Genomic DNA, 27378 nt, shown 5'->3' with positions numbered 1-27378 from the left:
GTTCTAGAAACAAGGCCCCTGAAACAGCGGCAGCTGAGTTGTGAACTGGTTGTTATGAAATCGGCCAACTTAGTGCAGAGTCAACACAGGCTGTTAAAAGATCATGATCCCAAAGAAGCTTGCATGAGAGGTGTACCCTGGTCCCCGAGAAGACTCCTCTGGTGAAAAGGTACGTCACGCAGGTTAACGTGAGGGGAGAGAGGCAAGTACTAGAGAGGAAGGGAGAAATGTCATCAAGAGGGGACAGGCCCACCCCTCAAAGGACAGCAAGAAAAGGACATATTGTATCTTGGGTAACTGGCCCTGTATGATGATATGGATTTTCATACGAAGATGTACATCCTCGCCCCGGCATTTCCCAGATGTGACATCTGCACTGGGTGATGGGAAGGCAGAGTAAGTACTGAAGGAGATTTTGTGGAGGATGAACTTGAGCCCCTGAGAGTGGCCTTCTGATTTCAAGTGGGCTCTTGTCTGAAGCAAACGGGGCTAACCTGTTATCTCAGGGAACAGCTGCGGGTAATCTCAAAGAAGGATGTGTATGGGCGGAAGGCGGACTGTGGCTCATGCCGAAGGTTTCGATGGAAAGGCTCTGAGTAATGACAAGGATCCTGGAGAATTCTGACTTAACCCAACCTGGATGTCATCCCAGAGTCTCCCGACTCCTCTCCAGCACGCCATTCACTTGATTCACCCCTACTTCTTAAATAGCACTCAGCCTGAGACTCAATTAGTGAGCGGTGGATGTCTGGTCTTCCCCTACATACTCACACACTTAAAATCGTGCAAACAGAGAATACTGTAAATAAAAGTTTCAATGAATTAAAGAGAGTAATCATAAGTGTAAAAAAAATATATTTAAGAGGTAAAAGCTCGAAAAGCATTATGACCCTAAAGTCTTCCTTCCCCCAGGATCTTTTTTCTAATAGCTTTGCTGACATACGGTAAACTGCAAGTATTTGCAGTTTTTATACATGTATTCAGCCGTGAAGCCATCCCCATGATCAAGGTCATGAACATATCCGTCACCCGTAATGCTTTCCTTGTTCCTTGTGCCCTTGGCAATTCCTCTCTCTCTCCTAAACCCTGCACCCATTCCCTGGCAACCTCTGATCTCCTTTTTGCCACTATATATCAGTTTATATTTTCTAGAATTTTATGTATGGTATCTATTTTTTGTGTAATTGTTTTGAGATTAATTCGGGTGGTTGCATGTATCAGTAGTCCATTACTCTTCCTTGCTCAGTGAGGTATTCCACTGCATGGATACAGCACAATTTGGTAATCTATCCTCCTGCTGATGAACATTTGGGTTGTTGCCAGTTTTTGGCTATTGCAAATGAAGCTGCTGTGAACCATTCGTCTTTTATGGACATATGCTTTCATTTCTCCTAGGTAAACACCTAGGGGTGGAATGGCTAGATCAGATGGTAAGCATCTATTTCACTTTTTAAGAAACTACCAAACTATTTTCCAAAGTGGTTGTACCATTTTCCATTCCCACCAGCAAGACATGAGAGTTCCAGTTCCTCCGCATCCTCACCAACACATGCTATGGTCAGTCCTTTTGGTTTTAGCCATTCCTGTAGATGTTTAGTGGTGGCTCATGTAGCTTTAATGTGAATTTCCCCAGTAAATAAAGATACTGAGCATCTTTTCATGTGCTTATCTGATACAGATATGTGTTTGGTGAAACGTCCATTCAAACCTTCTGCCCATTTTTAAAATTGGGTTGTTTTCTTAAATGAGTATTGAGTGATTTAGATCTTCTGGATATAACTCTATTATCAGATACAAGCTTTGTACAGATTTTCTCCCAGTCTATTTATCTTTTCATCTTTTATAGTTTTCAAAAAACAGAATTTTACCATTTTGATGAAGTCCAATTTATCACTTTTTCTTTTATGGACTGCCTTTGGTGTTGTGTCTAAGAAATCTGGGCCTAACTCTCGATCTCAAAGATGATCTATTATATTTTTTGCTAGAAGTTTTACAGTTGTTGATTTTTACATTTAGAGTCTACGAACCATGGGGAATTAATTTTTACATATGATATAGTCAATTCCCTATACATGGCCCACATGCCAGGCAACCTGATCGTCCACAAGTCTCCCAATAAGCCATGCTGTGTGACCTCTCTGAGCTTCTGCAAAGCATGTACCCTTGAGCCGTCCCCTTCCAGACTCTGCCACCCCCTGTAGTTGAGGGAGACACCTCCTCTATTCCCTCTGTGCCGTAACCACCAAGTATTACAACCACTGCCCTGTGCCTCTTCCCATCACTGTGCTATATGGTCCCTGCGAGCAGGGCTCAAGCCCTGTTTCTATGACTCAAGCACCTAGCACATTGCTTGGCACGTAATAGGCACTCAGCAAAGGGCAGGTGAGTCAATAAATAAATGAGTGAATGGATAAATAAATGCAACACTCACATTTAATTAACAGGAAGTCCTGAAAAATCTACAGAGTAGACAGAGCAGTCCACCTTTATTAAAGGGAATATGGAAGAAGTAGAACTTAAGGAATTAGGAACTATTATCTGACCCAAACCATATTAACTTGACTTATTCCCAATGAAAGTGCCAGCAAGGTAAAGAGACCACAGGAGTTGGTCTCTTTAGAATGGTTCAAGAATGGTTCAAGAATACCATTCTTCGAAGGGCCAGATTTTCAGCAGTGAGCTTTCTGGTTTATTGCAAAGATTTCTGGGAGTCACATGCCCACTGCTGATGCTTTTTTTCCAGCACCCCACTTGGGGAAAGATAGGGGGAGGGACGAATCACACTGAATGCTCCCCAAGCTCATAAAAAGCCAAGAAGGTTCAATTTGTTTCATGCTTGCAGAGGAGTTTGGTCATGTCCAAGGTAAAAGCCCAGATAAGTACACCCTTACAGAGGGGCACAGCCAGCCGCTGGGGCTGTGGGAACAAGCAGGGGGCCAAGTGAGGCAGACACCACCCACGTGGACGTCATGAGCTGCTGTAGAAATTATCTCGGGAGCCTCTGTAGAAGGGGCACGGTAAAGCCTGCCTTTCCTGATGCATGTGAAAGTGCTCTGAAGATGGAAATATATGGATAGTAATACAAGCCACCTCTGCCTATGTTTTAGCAATAGCTAGACTATCAGTTAAGTCCTATGGAACTCTCTACGTGGGCAAAATGCAGTATTGCAGGGTAAGGCCACGCTGCACTTGGGGAGTGGTATGTGTGTACGAATAGCTCAACAACAGTCCACCATTCCTTTTTCAAAGCAACATCCTCCACTGAGGTCTGCAGCACGACAGCTACAACCAGACCCCCTATGGGTGGCAGGACGCTGGGACTGAGTGTCAGCCACTCTGACCACCACCCCCGACCTTGCCACGGGGCTTCTGAGGCCAGTGGTCTCTCCCAGCTCCCGGTGAGGCCCTTCACTGTTGGCAGTGGGGCAGACAGAGGGCTGCTTCGTCAAGGACAGGTGAGGTGGCACATCTCCAAGTTATCACTACCGTATACGGTATCAAGCAAAGCTAAAAACCGTATGCTGAGGTGGGGGAGGAAAACACAATATGCATTCATTCATTAATGTGAAAAAGCCCACAACAGAGTGACAACGGGGAGCTAACTGCTTGTATCATTTGCCGGGTCCCTCACGTAGAAAATGTTATTAGGCGCTATCTGCAGCAGTCTCCATCCGTCAGAGCAAGAAAATGATGCGAGATGCCCAACTGGGTCTTCTGTCCAGTGTCTGTCACTCGGAGATCAGAGTAACTCCGGCAACTTTTCCAACAATGCTGAGACCCCAGGAGCTCCAATGCACACCTGCACTAGGAGAAGAATGTACCGACCTCATTTCGTGTTTTCCCCAGTGACCTAACTTTTCAGCATTAATGGAGCTTCAAATGCAGACTTTCTCATAGAATTTCTGGAATCCCCAGCCATGATCAGGACACATGTTAGCAGCCACAGTATGCCCAATACCCGCAGGCCAGAGCCGGACTGCAGAATAAAGTACCACCCGCAGGGGCAGCTGGCGAGATTCAGAGCCTCCAATCCAGAAACAGGCTGCGGAGACCCTTCTGTTAAAGAGGTGTTGGGTGGCATTCGAGAGGCAGAGAGAAAAGACTGGGTAGGCCTCAGCAATGGGGACGCTGCCACCGAGAGTGGCCTCGCATGGGCGCACTGGGACAAGACATGCTTCCCAGACATCGGCCAGACTGGCCTGGCTGACATCTGCTTTCACGGTTACCTGCAGATTCAGGACAATCATAAGCTTGTTTTGCACTGTTGGTGGATGAGCCACACTTAGTACTCCTCTCTTGCAAAAGCTGTCACTTTTATGTCAGACAAACTCACATCAGATGACAATTTCCAAGCCTTGTAACTGACCTAGACATCTGGTCTTGCTTTAAAAAGCCGAATTTTGCTTCAATTCAACCCGGGGGGTGGGGGGCTAGGTTTATTTTGATCCTCCATTGCTCCTGAAGTTGGCATGCCATTACCTTAGGAGCTAACAACCAGGTAAGTCAACAGGTTGCCTGGGTCAACACATGCCCTCGCTGAACTACTAGAATCCTAATCCTAATGGCTTCCCAGATTAAGAGCTGGTAGAGAAGAACGCAGGGCATCAAGTCAATGTCTGCAAAGTTATGGATGTACTGGATGGGCCACTTCCTACTAGTATCCTGGAGAGTGATACTGACAAACCCCATTTAAATTAACTTAATAGGTTTCTTCCTCCAAAGCCTGAATCCACTTCCCATAAGTAAAGCAGGAATGGACAGAGGAAAGAGCACTAATTTTTTTCAGATTATCTGAAAATCACGGAGATGTCAAAGCTGATGAATTTCATATGTGTATACAATTTGGTAGTTTTAGGATATAGTTAATGTTCCAGTACATAAACTAATCCATTAGCAGCTTTTAAGAGTTAATCCTTTTCTAAGTTTTGCACCAGAAAGAGATTTGGGCAAAACTTTGTCATTAATTCTCAAAAGAAGAGCTTAGTGAAGTAGGTAAAATGTCGGATGAGTCCACGATGACATTTTGGTCTACAGCAATAGCTTTACTGCTTCCATATATATAACTGTTTTGTATTTTGGGACTGTTCAGTAGCTACAGAGCCACAACAACACGACTGCACAATTCACACCGACGTGTAAGATTGCTAGAGGAGGATGCGCAGGGAATAGAATTCTTCCATGTGCCCAAAGCACCCAAGAAAGAATATGAGAGAAGGTGCTGCAGAGAGGGGCCCCTTTCCCTAACATGGGGTTGGGGCACTGACAGGTGACAACCTGGCTACATGGGTCAAACGAAGCACTCAACATTACTGTTTCCTCATAGCAGACTTTTCTGGCTTACTTCTCGAAGAACATTCTTATATTTAAAGTGTTTATGAAGTGTTCGCTTAGTGTTGACTGTAGCTTTCCTTCTGGGGCGCATGGGGAGTATACGGGTCAGTGAACACACCTGTCGCACATTTAGAATACTCCTAAGCGATGAAATCATTCAGGAAGTGCTTGGCTTGTGAACTATGTCCTTTTTTAAAGCTTTATCTTGTTCCCTCGATGTTACAGTTCTGTTTCTAAGACCCAAAACAATTCAGCCAGGAGAGCTGTGGTCTTCCCCACAACATACCTGCTCCTCCAGCGAGGAGCGTGGCTCCTTTCTCTTGGCAGATCTAACAATGCCACTTTCCAAACCGCATGAGCCAAGTGAGTCACCCTATTCTACCGTATCCCACTTGTGAAAGAACTGGAAAATGAGGGTGACGCATGAACACTATTGCTTTACACTGGGAAGCTACAAAAGGCAATGTAGAAGCATCGAGAGTCCTTGGTCACAATGTGACCTTGAAGGGAGGTGGCTCATAAAATTAATGAATTACTAGATATGATCAGCAAAGAAAAATACACCGGGCACTATATTCAGGGTCCTACAAAGCTACTACTCCAAACTCTTTTCATTTCTGATAGTATGTGTAGTGACTTATAAACACATCATTCCAAATTCACACTATCTCTTCATTATCACCTAGCTAGGCATCCAAGTGATGACTAAGATAAGCTGTAACTGAGTATAACCTCTCAAGAGGAATGGGCAGCCACCTTCATTTACAAAAGCTTTCTCAAATATCTGAGATCAGAAGTAAAATGTTCCCGGAAACATCTTTTTATTTAACGTAAGTGCCCAAGTGCCAATGGCCTTCAAATTCTTCACTCACTGTGTAGGAAATATTCTGTATTGTTTGAAGTCTGGAAAGGAACTGAAAGGATTGAGACAAAGATTAATAGAACTGGGGCTTGCTTACCTTTAGGAAGGCTTTCTTCTCCAAAGTGTTCATGATAAATGGAGGGATAGCTGCAAGTAAAGATACATCCATTTAAATCTTTCTTTAATATTTATTTTCAGCTCACATCTTTTTTAACCATTTTACAAAAGGCTTATGTCACTTTTAGGCTATTTTCACACTGGCAGAGCGAAATTACTTGCAATAATTCTTTGAAATATTTTAGCATTTAAAAAAATTAAAAACAATGTAATGCTCATTACCAGCCAGAAAATTTTATAATCTGGAAGAGAACTTTACATTTAACTTTAAATATGTAACAGTACAAACATCAGGAACTTTCCCCTTCTGTGCTAATTAAACAAATGCAACCTCCCCCAGGCATCCATCCCACGTGGAGTCCAGTAGAAAGATTCTGCCTTAAGAAAAAGATTCCTGCCTTGAGGAAGAAAAGTTACGTAACTTCTCTGAGCCTCAGTTTTCTGTTTTCCTCATCGATAAAATGGGGAGAATTCTATCAAACTGGCTGTGAGATGGTTGGAGACAATAATGGACATAACTCCTCGGGTAGTGGTAGTTCATTTATTATTTACTCACAGTTTCTATCAGACTGAACTGTCACATCAACCACTTCCATATGGCAATTACCTCTATAGATTCCACTGGGACAGAAAGGTTGTATTTCTTCTCTGGGGACTAAATAATGTTTAAAATAACCAAGCCTCTAAAAGTAGATCCATTGGGCTGGCTGAGCTCCCAAGGGGAACCTCAGATTTCAAAATGAGAAAGAACAAAACCCAAACCAAAAGCAAATGCAGGGTAGAGGCTGGAGTTGCAAGCCTGCTGTCAGCAGATGTGGAAGTCGGGCGTGGTGGGCGTGTTGGCGCCAGACCCTGGGGACCCCCGTCTGTTTCACGACCCCCGTCTGTGTCTAATTCCCACAGTGCACCCACCCCCACAGCGTGCACCGCTGTCTCATGAGGACGCCAAGGGGTTTCTTTGTTCAATCGATTAACGGTGGTTAAATCGGATAATCCGAATTATCTGGGATTATAACTGACACCACTATAATGTCCCTACTCCTACTTGTGCGCTGATGAGATTCACAATGACAAAAGGAACTTAAAGACAACAAAAGATACTAGCAGGACAACCTGACAACAACTGATTAAGTGTGCCTCTTTTGAGAGCTTGGTTAATAGTCAAGTGCTTTCTGCATTCAGCTTAGATGATGAAATTAATCCTACTAATTTCAAATTTTTTCTGTAATGAGCACTAGACTTCCCAGGCCCTCTGTTTCCTGAGTAAGTCTGAGAATCTTCTCTCGGCCTTTGGTTTGAGGATGGCTCTAGGAAGCCCTAGGAGTGGGTTACATACAATGCAGATTTTTGACTGTGGGTCATGTCGACTCCAAGCCCTAAGGACAAAACTGAGTAGAAGCTTGGCATACATCTTAATCGCTGCTCTAACCAACCCAACCTGGTTTGTATTCCAAGGGTTTCTAATCGATACAAATAAATCTTCAGTAGAAATTATTCTGATTCAAGAACTTTGAGAAGTTTCTTCTCAAGATATACGAAAATCAAATTCTTTGCCTTCAAGTTCTCATCGCCCATACTGTTGCTGCCCTGGTCCAAACCAGCCCCATCACTGACCTGCTGTAGCGTGCCAGCCTCCTGGCCAGTCTCCAACCATCACTCTTGGCCCTCTTCACTCTGCTCCTGACACGGCCCCCAATGTCATGCTGCTAAAGCCCAAGGATTACACCACTCCCCTGCTTAAGCTGTGCCGTGGCTTCCCGCCCCTCAGACTACAGCCAGGGCTCGGTGACCAAGAGCTACTAACCCATGCCCGGGGCTGCCATGAGAATCCGAGAGACAACTACTTGTGTGATGGCTTGTTTTGCAGCATTGGCCGACTCGCCCAAGCGGTTCCCATTCTCATCTGTGACAGGAATGCCAACTTTGAGTTCCCTGCCGAGCAAAACACAGGCAAAGAAGTTCACAGATACCTTCATGAAACGGCTGGAAACAGCACTGTGCTACGGAAGACCAAGTCCCTACTGAATCCAAATACCCGCTTGAGTGTCAGTTTTGGCACTAACAGGTCTATTTTTATTTTTTAAAGATTTTATTTATTTGAGAGAGAGAGAGCAAGCAGTGGGGAGGGGCAGAGGGTGAGAGAGGAGCAGGGAGCCCGACATGGGACTCGATCCCAGGACCCTGGGATCATGACCTGAGCCGAAGGCAGATGGTTAACCGACTGAGCCACCCAGGCGCCCCTAACAGGTCTATTTTTAAATACCACGAACAAGTCTAATCCTTGTGTGGTAGGCACAAAAGTAAAGTAACACGGGGAGCCTCGGTTGAGCATCCGACTCTTGATTTCAGCTCAGGTGGTGATCTCAGGGTTGTGGGATCAAGTGCAGAGTCTGCTGGAGATTCTTTCTCCTTCTCCTTTTGCCCCTCCCCCTGCTCACTCTCAATCTTTCTCTCAAATAAATAAATAAAATCTTTTTTAAAAAAGGAAAATAACACTAGTAAACTCCATGAAAAAAAGTGCTGCATTTTTTAACAATAATATAATTCAAAGGGTGAATATGCTAACTTAAAGATTAGGCTAATTTCTATGCTCACATGCAAATCTGAGCAACTTCCCAAATGAAAGACACATATAATACATGGCATTACTAAGTAAATTAACTATACTGACCCAGGAATCACTAGTATATGGCACCACTGGATAGTTAACGCCAGTTACTAACACTAAAATTTGATTAACACTTGATCTTAGCCAAAAGGCCGAGAAGTGATTACTAACACTAAAATTATAGCTCCTATTGTTACCCTGTTTTTTGTTATCCATTCCAAAATGCTTTTTCTTGTTCTTTCTTCTCTTTTAATTTCTGTCAGTTCTATAAAATACTTCCAAAAATGTAGATTAATATTTTAAACCCAGTAAGACAGTTCTGGAGTGGTGGGGGTACCTATTTTAGAGAATAAACTTTCTGTGCATAGACCTTCTTTGCCTAGCTCTACAACAACTAAATGTTAGTTTGAGATATATGTTTTAAACTTTTTATTACACAGAAGTAGAAAGAGTATTCTAACCCCCCACATAGTCATCAGCCTACTTCAATAATTAGCAACTCATGGCTAAGCTTGTTTCATTAATGGACCCATCCCTGTGCCCACGCCAGATTACTCTGAAGCAAACCCAGGTCCCATATAATTCCACCTGTAAATATTAAAATGAACTGTTAAAAGTTTCAACACCACTAATTATTATAAGACTCTACTGTCAAGCACCAGTCCTTTCTAAGACTGCATATGAATCTTACCTTTGCCTCATTAATGGGATATTAATGCAATTAGCAGCAGCTACGGCAGCAAAGGGAACAAAACGTCCTATGAGTGGTGAGACATGCTGCAGAAAAAAAAATCCCAAAAGCATTATTTTACTTTGCCCGGATGACTGAATGCAAATACTTATTTCTCCTTGAAAACTGCTAAAAACACAGTCTCTTTTGTATGGAAACTCAGGCCAAGGGTACTTTCAAAACTTGTTCCCCGGTGGTGGTTGTCGATTTCCAGCATGGGCGCACTGGGACAAGACATGCTTCCCAGACATCGGCCAGACTGGCCTGGCTGACGGACTGGGGGGCTTTGGAGTCGCAGGGTCTTGAGTTGAGGCGCTGGCGTCTCCACCTCTCGAGAGGTGTGGGCGCGGGCACACTCCTGGCACACAGCCTCTAGTGGGCAGCCAGGGTCGGGGAGCACTGGCACGTAAGACGCAGTGCCAGGGACAGACCAGGGGCTTGGCAGAGGGTGCTGGTGACAGCCTTTCCGAAACTCATCGGAAGACCCAACTGAGATAGGCAGGCGAAGATAATGATGGTAATAAGAAAGTCCTAGGACTTGAACTATTTTGAGAAATAATGGAGAGACTTGAGCCAGGCGGACGAGAACAAATTAAGAAGCCTAACTAGGGAAATAAAAGTCCGAGCACCTTGGTTAATGCGTTGAGTCCTAGAGCTGTTGCCACAGCACCAGTTGTCGCGGAAACGTAAGCTGTTCCCAGTTCACTGAAAAGAAAGAATAGTGCATGAAAAACAGGTGCACGCCAGGAAACTTGGGTTCGACAGTTTTTGAGTAAACGAGGGGACAATGTGAAAGAGCATGATTAAGAAGGGAGAGCCCACAAAACAACACTCACTATCACTCTACAAACGGCTAAATGCAGACCGGAAGCAAGCAGCCCCGGGCAGAGTGGCCTTCCTCACAGACAAGCCGACCAGCAGCTTCAGCAGCGGCTGTAGGGAGTTAGGTACTGGGGGGGGGGGTGGGGGAGGGTGGACCGAGAGGCCGTGAGCGTGCAGGGAACAGCATCTTGGCCTAAGTGTGGGCAGCATGTCTACCTAAATAAAAAGTACTTCTCAAAATATAAATACACATATTGGAAGTAAAACTGCCATACTGCTGTTCTTAAAATTATAACTTATTGTATCGTAATACTAAAAGTCCCATCTGCAACAGGCAGTTAAGCACAGCTGTTTTATTTTAAATTAAGTTTTAGGGGCATCTGGCTGGCTCAGTCCATTAAGCATCTACCTCTGGATTTTGGCTCAGGTCATGATCTCAGGGTTGTGAAATCGAGCCCCGCGTTGGGCTCTGTGCTGGGTGTGGAGTCTGCTTGAGGTTCTCCATCCCTCTACCTCTGTCTACCTCGTACCTCTGCCTTGCAAGCTGTCTCTCTAAAAAAATATAATAATAATAAATACAAATAAATAAAATAAGTTTTAATTCAAAGGGTTGGAAGAAATGAAGGTGTGATAAACACTGTGGCGGCAAGATTTCTACAACCTTTGTTCCATATGGTGACAAAAGAACACTATGGACTGTCAGAGGCCATTTAAAGTGACAAAAAAGAAAACACTTTGAAGTGTTCTCCAAGCTGAGCTAAAAGTTTTGGTTCACTAATCACTTTAGCCAGTCCAAACAGTTTTTTACAGGAGGCAACATTTTAAACGTGTTCACCTTCTGTTTGGCTCTAGAGATGGCTTCTTTGAAGACAAATCCTAAATAAAAGTCCCCTTGGTTTCTGCAGAGATCACGCTCTTGATGCCGCTACTTTTGATGTTGTTACCTGGCCACGGGCTCAGGGTAGATGGGGGCACAGCCTGTCGTCTGCCACGGCCCGGCCCTCAACTGCCCACCTTGTGTTCTGCACGGGGAGCCTGAGGGCGTGGGAGACAAATCCACCTACCAGGGTCCCTAACAGCAAGAGTCATGTCTGTGAAGGCAGGCTGGACAAGACGGTCATCTTGATGGGAAGGGAGGAGAAGAAACGCTACTGGAAAATATGCCCCATGATATTCTGACCAATATCAACAGTTTATACACCACCAAATGAAATGCACACTGGGCAAGTGCAGAGAACGATTAACTCTTACAGTCTTACTTTACAGTGAGGGGGGCGTCTCCACTTCTGTTGGTGTAATTGACCACGGCGTTGAAGGACTGGTTAATCCACTGCCAGAACAGCACGGCCGGTGTCGTCCTAAAACAGAGCGATCCGTCACACACCGGCCATCGCCTGTGACCTAGCCGCTGCGCGGAACAGAAAATGTGAACACCAGTAACCACAGAGGAGATGGACTGCGGAAGGAGAGCGCTAGGTCAAAGACCCTGCGTTCTGCGTCGAAAGCTTGGGACCTGAGTGGCGGGGCCGAAGTGCATCCTCTGATTCTCAGCATTCTCCTTCTTTGGATATGGGTAAGCCCAAGCTCAAAGGGCTATGGTGAGAATCAAGTCATCCTCCTTAAATTTGATCTTAAATCGGTAGAGAGCCTGGCATACAGTAGGCGCTCAACAAATGTCAGGCCCCTTCTCTTGGGGAAAAAAGCCAGCTGTCTGCAGGCGAAGTAGCCCTGATCCCTCCTTATGGCACGTGCAAGCCTGCATGTCTGCGACTACGGCTACATCTACACTTACATCTGTGACTTATGAGTGGATGAAAAAGAGAATTTGCTTAGAGACTTTTAAATTTTCTTTCTCCACCTCATTTTCTTTTGGGTGTTAAGAGTTAGAGGAAAAATTCAGTCTCCTTTTGAACGACAGAGAGAATACTATTTATTTAGCACTGGGAAAAGTTAAAGCAACCCCCTAGCGTTGTGACATTTATATAAAATGGAACTCAATGTGAAATGACATTTATTTCAGTAAAACTATTTATACACAAAAATGTACTTTAAGCTCTGTAATATAAAATGAACTGTTGTTATATTTCCATGACTTACCTATAAAATGTCATCATACAACCTGTGATGGTCATGTTCATTGGAACCTGAGCTGACATTCTTCCTATCAAAATCATCTTCTCACCCGTGTCGGGATGAAAAGCTGAATCATAGACGTACTTTGCTCTCCATAATTCATTTTCTGTAAGACCTGGAGGAATAATTCCTTGCCTAGGGAAATAAGAAATAACAAGGGAACTGTTCATTTCCAATAGCTTACCAGTGCTCTAGAGACATGTAGCTAGAAAGTTTTTAAGTTTACCCTTACCTAAAACAACTGTGCCTGCAGTGAAATTTTAGTAACACAAGAGACAGTAGACACAATGAACATTTCAAACCCATGTATCTCAACTGGTCTGTAATTTTGAAAAACAAAAACTTATCTTGTATCTTGAAGTATGCAACTTTGAAATATTCCTTGTTTTAAATGACGTATTTAAAAATGTATTTTGAACTTTGTAAACTCTATAATATTTTCAACCAATTAGACAAAAGCTGTGGCAATCAAGAACATTAATTAATTATTATACCTACAGTTTGAAACCCTAGATTAGAAAGGCTCATTATTTTATCTTGTTATCAAAGAAACACGTTTATTGCTAAAAATTTAGAAAATACAGACATTCATTAGTGCAATTAAAATCATTCAAGCCTTTCACTACTCATTTCCACTGATACTGTTTTGTGAAGACACAGCCACGGTCTTGCAGGATCTGTATGTGCCACTTAGGATCTCTATAAACACCATACCTGTTGCTTTACGACCACCTCTTTAAAATGAGTAATATTCTGTAAACGCTTTTCTGTATCTTTAGAACTTCTTCTATACCACCTGTACTGGGTTGAATAGTGTCCCCCCAAATTCACATCCACCCAGAACCTCAGAATGTGACCTTATTTGGAATCAGGGTCTTTGTGGATATAATAGTTAAAACGAGGTCATGCTGATAAGGGTGAGCCCTAAATCCAATGACCAGTGCCCTTATAAGCCAGCCTGGTGATGGGTATTAAGAAGGGCAGACTAAGAAGGGCCTGTGATGTCAGAGGCAGAGACTGGAATAATGTAGCTCCAAGTCAAGGAACATCAAGGAACGCCTCAGGCCACCAGAAGCTGGAAGAGGGGAGGAAAGATTCTCCCCTAGAGCCTTCAGAGGGAGATGGCCCTCGCAACACCGTGGTTTCAGACTTTAGCCTCCAGAACTGCAATAGAACAAATTTCCGTTGTTTGAAGCCACTCAGTTGGTGGTAACTGGTTACAGCCACCTTAGGAAACTAACACATCATCCTTTTAAATGCTCCAGTCTTCCACCGCATGATTATGAGATTATCCCAATCCCTATTGTTGGGCACTTTAATTGCTTCTAATCTCTTCCGTTTGTAAAGGATGAGGAAGTCAATCTCCTTACAAATAAATCTTTCCCTTGCATCCAAGATTAATCAGAAACAAAGGAGTACATTTGCTGAGACAAAAGTTATGTAAAATACTGAGGCTGTCAATACGCCTTTTGTCCTTTTTCTCTACTTGAGTATGTCTGTTGATTGTCAGGGTGGCAGCACCCTCACTGTTTAAGCGGATCACATGTAAACTTGACCCGCTGTGGGTAGATCTTGTTAGTTATGTTAGCTGCTCCCCTGAACGTTACTATCTCGATGTAGTCAGGTAGGAACAAACGAAGTCGCTGACTAGAAAGGCCTGACCCACTTCAGGGTTATACAAATATTCACCTCTATGTCTTGCACTTTAGTAACAGGTTTTTTGTTATTTTTTTTTTTTAATTTATTTGGGATTTATCTTAAGATATAAAAATGTGAAACTTGCTTAACTTGACTTTTCCATTGGCTGCTCTGCCACCCTAATACCAAGATTTAAATGCTACAGTCATCATGGGTTGAGATTCTTTGAATGCTGGGCATGGCTTTGGGGTTTTCTTTTTTTTTTTTTCCCTTTTTAAATTTTTAAAAAATTTTTTATTGTTATGTCAATCACCATACATTACAACACTAGTTTTTGATGTAGTGTTCCATAATTCATTGTTTGTGCATAACACCCAGTGCTCCATGCAGAACGTGCCCTCTTTAATACCCATCACCAGGCTAACCCATCCTCCCACCCCCCTCCCCTCTAGAACCCTCAGTTTGTTTTTCAGAGTCCATCGTCTCTCATGGTTCATCTCCCCCTCCGATTTTCCCCCCCTTCATTCTTCCCCTCCTGCTATCTTCTTCTTTTTTTTTTTTTTTTTAACATATACTGCATTATTTGTTTCAGAGGTACAGATCTGTGATTCAACAGTCTTGCACAATTCACAGCACTCACCATAGCACATACCCTCCCCAATGTCTATCACCCAGCCACCTCATCCCTCCCACCCCACCCCCCACTCCAGCAACCCTCAGTTTGTTTCCTGAGATTAAGAATTCCTCATATCAGTGAGGTCATATGATACATGTCTTTCTCTGATTGACTTATTTCGCTCAGCATAATACACTCCAGTTCCATCCATGTCCTTGCAAATGGCAAGATGTCATTCCTTTTGATGGCTGCATAATATTCCATTGTATATATATGCCACATCTTCTTTATCCATTCATCTGTCGATGGACATCTTGGCTCTTTCCACAGTTTAGCTACTGTGGACATTGCTGCTATAAACATCAGGGTGCACGTACCCCTTTGGATCCCTACATTTGTATCTTTGGGGTAAATACCCAGTAGTGCAATTGCTGGATCGTATGGTAGCTCTATTTTCAACTTTTTGAGGAACCTCCATACTGTTTTCCAGAGTGGTTGCACCAGCTTGCATTCCCACCAACAGTGTAGGAGGGTTCCCCTTTCTCCACATCCCCACCAACATCTGTCGTTTCCTGACTTGTTAATTTTAGGCATTCTGACCGGTGTGAGGTGGTATCTCATTGAGGTTTTGATTTGGATTTCCCTGATGCCGAGCGACGTTGAGCACTTTTTCATGTGTCTGTTGGCCATTTGGATGTCTTCTTTGGAAAAATGTCTGTTCATGTCTTCTGCCCATTTCTTGATTGGATCCTTTGTTCTTTGGGTGTTGAGTTTGATAAGTTCTTTATAGATTTTGGATACTAGCCCTTTATCTGATATGTCATTTGCAAATATCGTCTCCCATTCTGTCGGTTGTCTTTTGGTTTTGTTGACTGTTTCTTTTGCTGTGCAAAAGCTTTTTATCTTGATGAAGTCCCAATAGTTCATTTTTGCCCTTGCTTCCCTTGCCTTTGCCAATGTTTCTAGGAAGAAGCTGCTGCGGCTGAGGTCGAAGAGGTTGCTGCCTGTGTTCTCCTTTAGGATTTTGATGGACTCCTGTCTCACATTTAGGTCTTTCAACCATTTTGAGTCTATTTTTGTGTGTGGTGTAAGGAAATGGTCCCTTTTCATTCTGCATGTAGCTGTCCAATTTTCCCAACACCATTTGTTGAAGAGACTGTCTTTTTTCCATTGGACATTCTTTCCTGCTTTGTCAAAGATGAGTTGACCATAGAGTTGAGGGTCCATTTCTGGGCTCTCTATTCACTTTGGGGCTTTCTATGGACTTCCCATCATCTTCACCTTGTGGGGCCAATGCCCACCCTCCAAATGACAGTCCATTCTATGCCTGGTAGAACAGTGGTCTCTCCTCTTTCAAAAGTGCCTGAGTTATGCTCATTATTTTTTTGGACAATGCTCAGAATTATTCTGTCAATTTTATAGGTGAGCACAATTGTATTTAGACTGAAACTGCATTGATTTGGAGAGAACTGACACCTCTACCATATTAAGACTTTCTATCCAGGGGTGCCTGGGTGGCTCAGTCATTAAGCGTCTGCCTTCAGCTCAGGTCACGATCCCGGGGTCCTGGGATCGAGCCCCACATGGGGCTCCCTGCTCCGTGGGAAGCCTGCTTCTCCCTCTCCCACTCCCCCTGCTTGTGTTCCTTCTCTCGCTGTGTCTCTCTCTGTCAAATAAATAAATAAAATCTTAAAAAAAAAAAAAAGATTTTCTATCCAGACTTACTGCATGTTGCTCCAGTTATCAAAGGCTTCTTTTAATGACCCCCCAAGTGGGCTTGGAACTGCTTCACATTTCCGGGTACGTGTATTCCTAGATATTTTATATATAGGTATATATATATCTTTTTGGTCTTATGAATGGTATTAAAATAATATTGTCTAATTGATTATTGCTGATGTATAGGAAACTGTTGACTTTTTGTGTAGCCTACTTGTCATATTCTCTTATTTGTTCCACTGGTAGTTGATTGGTGAGAAAATCATCATTTGAGAAAAAAAAAAAGAAGAGAAAGAAATTGTCTCATATTTTTAAGATTTGTACATCTTCTTTCTTTCTTTCTTTCTTTTTTAAGTTTATTTAAGCAATCTCTACACTCAACATTCGGCTCAAATTCAGGACCCCATGCTCCACTGATAAGTCAGCCAGGCGCCCCTCTTATTTCTTTTTTATGTCTTACTGAATTGGTTAGGGATCCCAGAACAATGTTATACAATAGGGAAGATAAAGGTATCCCTGACTTGCTTCTAACTTTATTTATTTATTTATTTTTTTAAAAGATTTTATTTATTTATTTGAGAGAGAGAATGAGATAGAGAGAGAGAGAGAGAGCATGAGACAGGGGAGGGTCAGAGGGAGAAGCAGACTCCCTGCCGAGCAGGGAGCCTGATGCGGGACTCGATCCTGGGACTCCAGGATCATGACCTGAGCCGAAGGCAGTCGCTTAATCAACTGAGCCACCCAGGTGCCCCTTGCTTCTAACTTTAAAGAGAATGCCTCCTAGAGCAAGATTTTTAGGGGCGTGTTCTTAGATGTTATAAGGTGTTATGGGAAAGAAAAAAGGCCCATGTTCAAGTTTGGGAAAACGGACTAACGGCTTTATTTACTCTAATACTTCTTGGAATTTTTCAGAAGTCAATGGGATGTGACACCCTTAAGAACAGGATGTAGGGGCGCCTGGCTGGCTCAGTCAGTGCAACTCTGGATCTCAGGGTTGTAAGTTCAAGCCCCATGTTGGGTGTGGAGATTACTTAAAAATAAAATCTTAAGGATAAAAAAAAGAATGGACTGTAAACTTTTCCAAATTTGACTATGGAAGCCACTTTCTCTCCTCTTTCTTTCCTCCTTTCCTTCCTCCCTCCCTCCCTAGCTTTCTATCTTTCTCTCTCTCTCTCCCTCTCTGGTATTGGGGGAAATATTCCACAGGATTGCTTTTCTGCAGAACTGTCTGGGAAGTTCATTCAGCTCTACTGTTTCATCATTTAGTGTGATGCTGGCTGCTAATGTGGATGTGTATCCTTTACCATATTAAAGAAATACAGTACATTATTCCTAGCTGATTAATTATTTTCTGAGAAACACATGGATAATTTAACCTTCTTTTGGGCATCTATCAAGAGTGACTTTCTTGCTTCAATCTGATAAATTATATTGATAGATGTCCTAAAATAAATCAACTTTTTATTCCTGGAATAAATCCTACTTGTTCATACTTTCATGAAAGGCTGGATTTGACGTGCTAGTATTTTATTTTGGATTTTTACGTTATTAATTTGCAAGATGGGCCACTGTATTCTTGCAGTGTACTTCTGTCATTTAGAGTATCAGTGTTGCAAATGAATTGGGAAGCATCTTCTTTTTCAAAAAATTAAATCAGCTTTACCGAGGTATAATTCAAATGCAATAAAAGTCAACCATTTTAAGAGTACGATTTGATGAGCTTTGGAAAAGGTACAGTGGTGTAGCCACCTCCAGAATCACGGGGTGGAATACTTTCATCTCCCCAAACGTTCCTGCAAGCTCCTCTGGAGTCTTTCCCCCATTTCTTGGCAACCCCTAATCCGCTTCCACTTTTACGTCTGTACTGGGAACTGACAAACTACAGCCCATGGCCTGTTTCTGAATGGCTCTTGTGCTAAGAATGGTTTTTACATTTTTAGAGGGCTGTAAATAAGAAGAAAAGCAAAAACAACAAGAATATGCAAGAGAGAATGTATGGCCTGCAAGGCAGAAAATATCTGCCACCTGGCCCTCTGTGGGAAAAGTGTGCCAACATCTGTTCTTCCCCACTGGAGGAGGGTCTCGGGTTTACTCTCCATGTCTTTGTTTCTCCTTTTCCATGGAGCCAGCTCTGTCATTAGTGCTGCCCACTGCCCCCGTCTTGCTCTTACAGTGTTAGCTTCTTTGCAGTGTTTTTATGTCTTCTTTTCAACTCCTCTCGCTGTCTTTTCCTCTGCACCTCTCCTTTTTATGGCTTTTGTTCCAGATTCATCAAACATTTCCTTTCCTGAATCCCTGACATGCGCTTCGCTCTTCCTCTGCCTGTTCTTCAGTACTTTCGCATAAGGTTCCAAGATGTCCTGTTGCTCGGCTCTCCTCTCCTGATGCACAGGCCCATGCTAAGATCTGGCCAGCCTGTGTTTGACGACAAACTTTACAGACTGCCCTTTGCCCTTGGTTCCTTCCCTAACCTCCCACGTGACCGTCAAAGACCACCCCCCCCACGCGGCTCCAGATCTCAGCTACTGGCTGACCCTCCCCTAGAGCAGGAGGCTGTAAACTAGTGTCTATGGCCTGTCTGCCTCGCTTGCTAAGAGTGGCTTTTCATTTTTTAAAAGGATTGTTTTTAAAAAAATAAAAAATAAAAACCCAAAACAAAAACAAAAAACTAAGAAAACTACGGGGCAGAAACCCTCTGTGGCCTACAAAGCCTGAAATATTTCTTTTTTTTTTTTTAAAGATTTTATTTATTTATTTGACAGAGAGAGAGATAGTGAAAGCAGGAACTCAAGCAGAGGGAGTGGGAGAGGGAGAAGCAGGCTTCCCGCGGAGCAGGGAGCCCAATGTGGGGCTCGATCCCAGGACCCCGGGATCATGACCTGAGCTGAAGGCAGATGCTTAACGACTGAGCCACCCAGGCGCCCCCTGAAATATTTCTTATGTGGTCTTTTATGGAGACGGCTGTGACCACTGCCTTATTAGAGCATCTCTCTTCTGACGTCATGACTGGCTCTTTGAATTGATGAACCGCAGCCCAAACCTACAAACCTGCCACCAGCATCTTTCCAGCTGAGCTCCTACCTGTGAGGTTTATTCATTGAGGCTTTATTTCAGAAGCAACCAACCTACTCTAATTCTTGACAGCTTGCTTTCCGCACGAGGTTATCTCCATCCGGGGACAGAAAGATGCATGGGGGGCTACTGACCCAGGGACGTACTGGAGTGGAGGAGGCAGAGCACTGGGAAAGGGCACCTCACAGATCGGTACCTAGGAGTTGGAGAGATGGCTGTCTTATTTTCAGGTCACTGTGAACCCTGGATATCTGCATTAAGGCTCAGCCTCAGGGGATAAAACACGTCTTCCTATTTCCTCTTTTTTTTGGTAAAGAGGATTCCATTGCAAAAAAAAAAAAGTTGTAAAGTCACTAAGTGAAGGTTTAAAGACAATAGGTTAACATGATGACCTATTACCGTATTAATCAAAAAGTATAATCATTAATGTTACCTGTAATCATGCACTACTTTTCTTGCATTCTCTAGTTGTTCATTGGTTAACAGGATATTCCTGGGGTCTGTTACAGTGAAGAAATGATTGGCTCGCCCAACAAAGGTGCTTTGATCCCATCGAGGTTCCTTGATGTTAATGTTTGGTGGAAGTTCTCCAGACATCGTCCTGGACTCTAGGGGGTCAAAAAGACAAGTCTAGTCAAGACTTACAATGTTGCTACACATTTTAGAAACTCTATAGTCACATTAATTTCCAGCTGAAAATTTATGTACATTCCTCTTTATAAAAATAACTTTGCTGTAAATGGCAGAAAGACAATCTAACTCCAAAGTTACTTTGTCCATAAATCCCAACTGATCTTAACCAAATTTCAATAATTTACCACATATTTCTCCTGATAGATACATGGTATTTCATCATTCCTTAACTTTTGGAAGCCTAGAAATACTCTAGAAAAAGTAGAAATAGAAAAAGTTAAAAATAACATCAGCAGTAACAGGGTCTGAAGTTTGAAACCCCTTTTCTGGGTGCGACAACCAACGCCAAACTACTACTCCATTCTGGTCTACTAACTGTGTTATTTCTACCGGTAGAAGTGACTAATTATGTAAAAAGCGTTGGTTACATGCTAAAAATTCCACAATTAGAAAAAGACTCAGATTCAGTCAGCCTTGTTCAACATATAAACCACCAAACAAAAATGCAAACTTATGTTCCTCAATCCAACAGGGACATGGTGGGAAAAACACATTCGGACAAGCCCACAAATATGAGTAACACTATGGCGTATCATTTCCCTCATGTGATACCTATTTTATAGCTAAGAACCATTACTATTTTCCCAAAAGTAACTACTTTCTTTCTCTGAGTGATACACACTTATTTTTAGAACTGCACTGTATTATTGTAGAAAATATAGAACAAAAAACCAAAATCTCTGATAATTTAGTCACACTGAGGTAACCATCCTTTATGTTTTGGTAATGCCTTGCAGACATTTTTTATACACATCATATAAATAAAAAATAAAGTTGATATCATACTCTGTATTTTAATTTCCTGATTTTTTTTTTTTTTTGGCGCTTACTTCATGAGCATTCCCCATGGCACTAAATATTCATTTTAGGTATGTAACAACACCTTTAATGTCTAAATCATTTTCAGTTTTTCACCATGATAAATAATGTATCCTTGTCTATGATCTTTTCCCTCAAAGCTGGTGATCTCCTTAGACTAGATCTCTCTGTGTGACATTAGCAGACTGAAGGACCGAACCACTATGAAGGCTTCAAACCACTGCTTTTTTATTCCTGTTTCCTTTCCCTACATTTCTAATATCAGTTGGAATAGCAGCTTTCTTTTCCAGGTCATTTTTCACGAAGTTATTTTTTAGTGCTTCTCAAGTTCTTAGGTACCTTAAGATGCCAAGTGCAGATGGTAGGCACTCTTGTCATTTATACTTTCTCAAAATCTCAAACTAATAAGTATCATAGCCCACTGGATCAAACTCGAGCACTTAGGACAAGAGATGTGAGGGATCCAGTGCCTGTGAAACAGCTGGTCAGTGAGACTGAGAAAGTCAGCCCTGCGACTCATAAAGCCACAGCTGGAATAACAAGCATGGATAAAGCCAGCTGCAAGGTTACTGGGAAACCATATCGCTCCCAAGGTCACAGCTATAAAGTGTCATAACACTGCCCTTCTTTGGATGACTACTGCTTTCTTATCTCACCAAGATACTGTGTCTTCTATAATCTTTGCTATTTGAATTCAAAACAGAAAGAATGAAACATCCCACTCTGGACAATGAAAAGGAGCCTGGATTTCCAGCACAGGTGTGGAGCTTAAGATTAGGGAGTTTCTGGACACGACATTCCACAATTTTCTTAACTTTGTAATTTCCAAGGAAACAGGGCAATGGGGCCACGTCACAGTCTAGACCTTAACACCCAGCCCTGGTTTAAGCCAATCAAAATATTGCTTCACTAAGCTTCCCTGAAAGTCCACTGTTCTCCAAGATGCTCTAAAAGCTTTATCTCCTCCTTTGTTCGCAAGACACACTCTGTTCCTCTGGTCTGCAGTCTCCCTCGATGCAAGAAGCCAATGAGCATGACTTTGTCGGACGACAGGTTTGTCCCTGCTGGGTTTTGGCTGATTGAGCTGTGGTAAGAGAAACATCTGAATTTCAAATTAGGACACATCAACATCATGGGCATCAAGTCCAGGGATACAAGAAATAAAATGTACATCAAAGAGCTGTGCCATTGTATGAGAAATGTCTAAATTTTGAATTAGAATACATCAAATGTGTTATTTATAACACTTGCAAAAAAGCAAAACAAAATCTCCAATTCACATTCAGGACAGCAGTAGTTTTTAGACGTGTCTGCAGAGACCTGGGGCCCTGCTGAGATTCCTTAGTGCCCCCCAGGGAATGGAGTGGATTCAGCAGGTGGGGTTACAGCAAAGGAGGCTGACAAGGAGTGACCAGCCGGAGAAAAAGCAAGGAGAGCATGGTGTCCTGCAAGACAGTCTCTCTGTAGTCCAACTGGCCAAAAGGAAGAACACCTTGGTAGGTGGTGACTCCCATGTTGGGATAGTGAAGAGAGGAGCATACAACCCTGAGGGGCCAGTCTAGGGGTGGCGGACACTGCAGAGATGGTTGTCTTGGCAAGTTCTAAAAATTCTGAGCCATGGTGGTAGCAAGTAGGGAGAGACTGCACACACACATCACACGTCCCTCTGCAAAGACAATTACTATCTCCCGTCTTGAGGTTCAGATTCCGTAGGCCTAGCAAGAGGCGGGGCGTGGGACTGTGCCGGCGCTCTGGCCCGGCGCTCCTGCAGTCTGGGCACCAGGCTGTGGCTGTACGTGCAGCTGGAGCGGCTTCCTTCCTGGCGTTTCTCTGCGCTGCCTATGCCGCCCCTCAGGCCTGAGCAATCACTGTGTTCCCCGGTGGATATCTGATACGGACTGTTCTCATAAAACTGAGTACCCAGTAATCTTTCTTGCCTTCAAGTACAACCCTCACCATCACTACTTGTCCTTTACACCTAACATACATCATCCCCCAAATTAACACGTTGCATTCACAGAATCCTAGTTCTTCATAACAAACCATCTCCAATTTGTGAAATAGAAAGCAACATTTAGGTCAAGTTGCCACAAACAGGATCTGGGTTTAAAACCTGGTTACTTTATAAAATCAAAACGTCCTAATCGCGTAAGAGCTGGATAGGGTCTTTAAAAAGACCTACCATTTTTAACTGCACCATACAGATGAGGAAACAGAGGCCCGGGGGGGGGGGGGGGCGCGGGTGTGCAAATAACCCACGCAGGTGGTGTGACTGGTGCCGGTGGCAGAAGAAAAGCGGCAGGACCACAGCAGGACTGCACTCCTGGGCACTGGTCTGCCAGTTCCCTCTTTCTCCTCTACCACTTTCTGTTAGCTATGCTCCCCTCAAAGTATACCAACTAATGCCCGCACAGAACTGGTCTCTTTGAGGCCCTCTTTTTCCCTCTAATGCAAACGTTCCTACCGACACTGTGAAGTTCTGCACTACAAGGAGCCTGTGGCGACTCCGGAGCACGTGAGCAAGAGGGCTGTGGAGGCCTCACAAGGTCTTTCTTTAACACGCAAAGAAAAAGGAGAGAAATGGGGGAGAGGAACCTCAACATGTCTGGAGTTTGTATTACAGGCAAGGAACTGGGCTAGATGCTTGCCTAAGAGTGCAAGCCCCTACTATGTGCCTGTGGCAGAACATTCTATCTCAGTTCTCACGATAGTGTGCTCTATGAATACTGTACCATTTTTATGGAAGACGAAAGTAAGAATCTGAGATGTTGCTCCCAACTAAACCTTATCTACCCAGCAAGAGAAGGAGGAGGCTGATCTTCAGACTCCAGGCCAAGCCCACCCAAACCTCAACACTGAAAGCATACATCGATGGGCCCTGTATGGACCTCTGGTAGGCTGAATAATGCCTCTTCCCCAAGATGTGCACATCCTATCCTGACACACTGGGAATATGTCACCTTCTGTGGCAAAGGGACTTTGTTGGTGTGATTAAGTTAAGGATCTTGAGACTGGGAAACTACCCTGGCTTATTCAGGTGGGCCTGATGTAATCACAAGAGCCCCTACAAGAGCAAGAGGAGGGCAGGAGAGGCAGAGTCTGAGGAACAGATGTGAGACAAGCAGAGACTGGGGTGATGTGGGGCAGTGAGCCAAGGAGTGTGGGCAGCCTCTGGAAGCTGGAAAAGGCAAAGAGCCTCCAAAAGTAACACAGACTCATTTTAGACTTCCGACCTCCAGAACTATAGGTTAATGTACTATTTTACAACTACTAACTTTGTGGTTATTTGTTATAGCAGCAATAGGAAACTAATACAGCACTATTTTCCCTACTTAGAAAGGATTTCAAATAACACTATATACTGGTATATGAAATACCAACTAGCCTTGATAATCTGTCTCTGCCTCTACGAATTTCAAAAACATAAAGCCTACTCAGAAACGCCATATTAACATTCTTACAAAGACAGCTGATCTCAAGCCAGGTAAAATTTTAATTATTAACTGTGACTCCCATGTTTCAATTAGACAAGGCTTTTCATGCATGAACCTTCAAGCACACTTCACTTTCTCAACTCTAAATAAATCAACCAGTTTCTATAATCAGGAGTCCTACTTTCATTTTTTCTTTTTCTTTTTAAAAATTTGTGTCCTATTCCACATTAAACAGTGGGACCATGAGTGGTCCCACCAAGGCCCTGGGGTACTCGTCTCCCTCCTGTCCATCCCCAGGCCTGGGTGCTCTGATTGCGGACCAAGCAGCAGCTCTTTGTGCATTGAGTCAGGGTGCTGGAGAAGGGGGCACTGAGGTGCTGCTGGGGACCCCTCTCATCAGCATCCCAGGCAGCTGCATTTTGTACCCGGAGCTGGCTGAGGGAGGAGGCTGAAGCTCACCTGGGCCTCTGACCCTGCAGCCACCTACAGGGCGAACGTGCCCACATGGCCTTTGCCACCACGTGGGGGGTCCCTGGGGCATGCCCCCTTTCCACCTGCTGGCTGGGCCATGGCAGGGCCTGACTGCTTGGTCAAATCACTGTGTCCTGGGCGCCCACTGGCTGGTGGGCAGCATTGGTTCCTGCATACTTGGGGGTAGCTATTTGGGTCAGAGGGTTGGGGGTGCCAGAGCCACTTCAGGCACCTTTGTGAGGAGGAAGGCAAGTCCCCAGGGGTGGGAGAGGTAGGAACTGGTTTGGTTTCATCGCAGTCTCGTTCAGCCATAAAGTGTGCAGCTGTCTGGAGGTTTGCGGTTCCTGGGCTCGCTCCCTCACCCTGCCCAGGGTGAACCTGGTCAAAGATCAGACACCTTTATAGAAAGTTGTTCTCAAACACAGCTGAGCACATAGTTCTGGCAGTTTTATAACAGGTACTCATCAACTAGGAATTTCTGCAGAGAACACTGGACGAAGTCATTATGTTGTACAACTTTATGATGATACTGGGGACAGCAGGAATTATCAAGAAGCCAAAATGGTTCAAAAGAAAGTTTCAGAGAGGGGTGCCTGGGTGGCTCAGTCGATTAAGCACCCAACTCTTGATTTCGGCTCAGGTCATGATCTCAGGGAGGTGAGATCGAGCCCCATGTTGGGCTCTGTGCTGGGCGTGGAGTCCGCTTAAGATTCTCTCTTTCCCTCTCCCTCTGCCCCTCCCCTTGCTCATGCTCTCTTCCTCTCTCAAAAAAAAAAAAAAAGTTTCAGAGAACAACATATATATCTTTGGATCGCAGAAGTAGCATGGATAAGGAAAAATGCCATACCTTAAAGGGACAGACTGCACAGCAGACCAAAGACTGTGTTCAAGAATGTGTGAGTTGCCCGGCTTTATCACACCGGAAGCGAGTGAAAGATGCCATGTCAAGAATCACAAGACTTCAGTGGGAGGCTATTCCCTTTGCACGTCTACCTGAGGCTTTGACAGTTGTGCGCAACTGCTGAAACATCTTCCGAAATTCGGAGAGGCCATGAAGAGAGACAGGAGGGGTGGAGCATCACAGCCACAGGGGGACTAAGTGAAGAGCTTCCCCAGCAGGAACTTACGAGCCAGTTACCAGCTGGTTTGATAACTGCAGATGGTCAACAGCAAAATGTTAAGGTTTACACCACATCATCTTGGCACATTTCTGATGTTCAAGAGATTCAGCTTTCATGATCTGAACTGATGGAACAGGGGGTGCTAAAGAGGGACAGAGGCTGTTAAGAGTCCAGAACAGAGACATGACAGGGAAATGGTTGGTAAAGTGACCTGCTTGTATACTTGAATAGCTGTAAGGAGCTTCCTGAAGTTTCACCAGTTGAGGTATTAATTCTGACTTAAGAATCTTTTCCATGAGTAATTTTATAGAAAAATTTGTATTTTAAAGGTATTAAAATATTTTTTGTAGGAGAAAAAAAAAAGTGAGATTTTAAAAAGTTTTCTGTGGTTGACTGACATCACTTTGCTATCAGAAGATAGTCAAGGCTTTATCACTTAAAGACAAAATCACTTACAATGAACTCAGGATGTGGCTATCTGGGATCATTAATTATTAGAGAATTAGATTGCATTTATTTTTTTTTTTTAAGATTTTATTTATTTATTTGAGAGAGAGAGACTGAGAGAGAGAGCACATGAGAGGGGGGAGGGTCGGGAGGGTCAGAGGGAGAAGCAGACTCCCTGCCGAGCAGGGAGCCCGATGGGGGACTCGATCCAGGGACTCCAGGATCATGACCTGAGCCGAAGGCAGTCGCTTAATTGAGCCACCCAGGCGCCCCTAGATTGCATTCAAATGGGTCATTTCTAGGGGCGCCTGGGTGGCTCAGTTGTTAAGCATCTGCCTTTGGCTCCGGTCATGATCCCGGGGTCCTGGGATCGAGCCCCGCATCAAGCCCCGCATCGAGCCCCGCATCGAGCCCCGCATCGAGCCCCGCATCGGGCTCCCTGCTCAGCAGGGAGCCTGCTTCTCCTGCTCCCTCTGCCTGCCGCTCCCCCTGCTTGTGCGCTCCCTCTCTGACAAATGAATAAATAAAATCTTAAAAAAAAACGAGTGATTTCTAAAGAGATTATTTTACATATTATATATGTTGATTCATTAATTGACCCCTGAAAGGGGACAGAAATAATCTCTTAGGAAAATAACTTAAAATTCAATCTCTAGGCTAAGGTTTTATATATAGTCTCAGAGAGCCTCATCAAAATAAATTTCTCCAAGTCTTTTTATTCATTCATTCACAAATAAAATTACTT

General features: G+C 43.6%; 1 protein-coding gene and 1 pseudogene across 2 annotated transcripts in view; one reads left to right on the top strand and one right to left on the bottom strand.

Annotated features, from left to right (window-relative positions):
• Positions 1-27378, bottom strand: part of SFXN1 (sideroflexin 1) — a 41336-nt gene that overhangs the window by 8335 nt on the left and 5623 nt on the right. Inside the window, exons 1-8 of one of the 2 annotated variants that reach the window (XM_078066890.1) lie at positions 25913-26052; positions 20082-20256; positions 12568-12738; positions 11730-11828; positions 10278-10353; positions 9610-9695; positions 8115-8242; positions 6291-6340 (exon numbers count right to left, since the gene is read on the bottom strand). In XM_078066890.1, the coding sequence (XP_077923016.1) occupies positions 6291-6340; positions 8115-8242; positions 9610-9695; positions 10278-10353; positions 11730-11828; positions 12568-12738; positions 20082-20245 (774 nt within the window). In that variant the 5' untranslated portion in view covers positions 20246-20256; positions 25913-26052. Of the gene's footprint in view, positions 1-6290; positions 6341-8114; positions 8243-9609; positions 9696-10277; positions 10354-11729; positions 11829-12567; positions 12739-20081; positions 20257-25912; positions 26053-27378 lie in introns of those variants that run through there. The other variant, XM_036115708.2, reaches the window with a different exon arrangement.
• On the top strand, positions 24032-26304 carry LOC144380907 (nuclear transcription factor Y subunit beta pseudogene; annotated as a pseudogene).

This window comes from Halichoerus grypus, chromosome 2 (assembly GCF_964656455.1).
Source record: "Halichoerus grypus chromosome 2, mHalGry1.hap1.1, whole genome shotgun sequence".
Taxonomy (NCBI): Eukaryota; Metazoa; Chordata; class Mammalia; order Carnivora; family Phocidae; genus Halichoerus; species Halichoerus grypus.
This window is presented reverse-complemented; position numbering and strand designations above follow the sequence as displayed.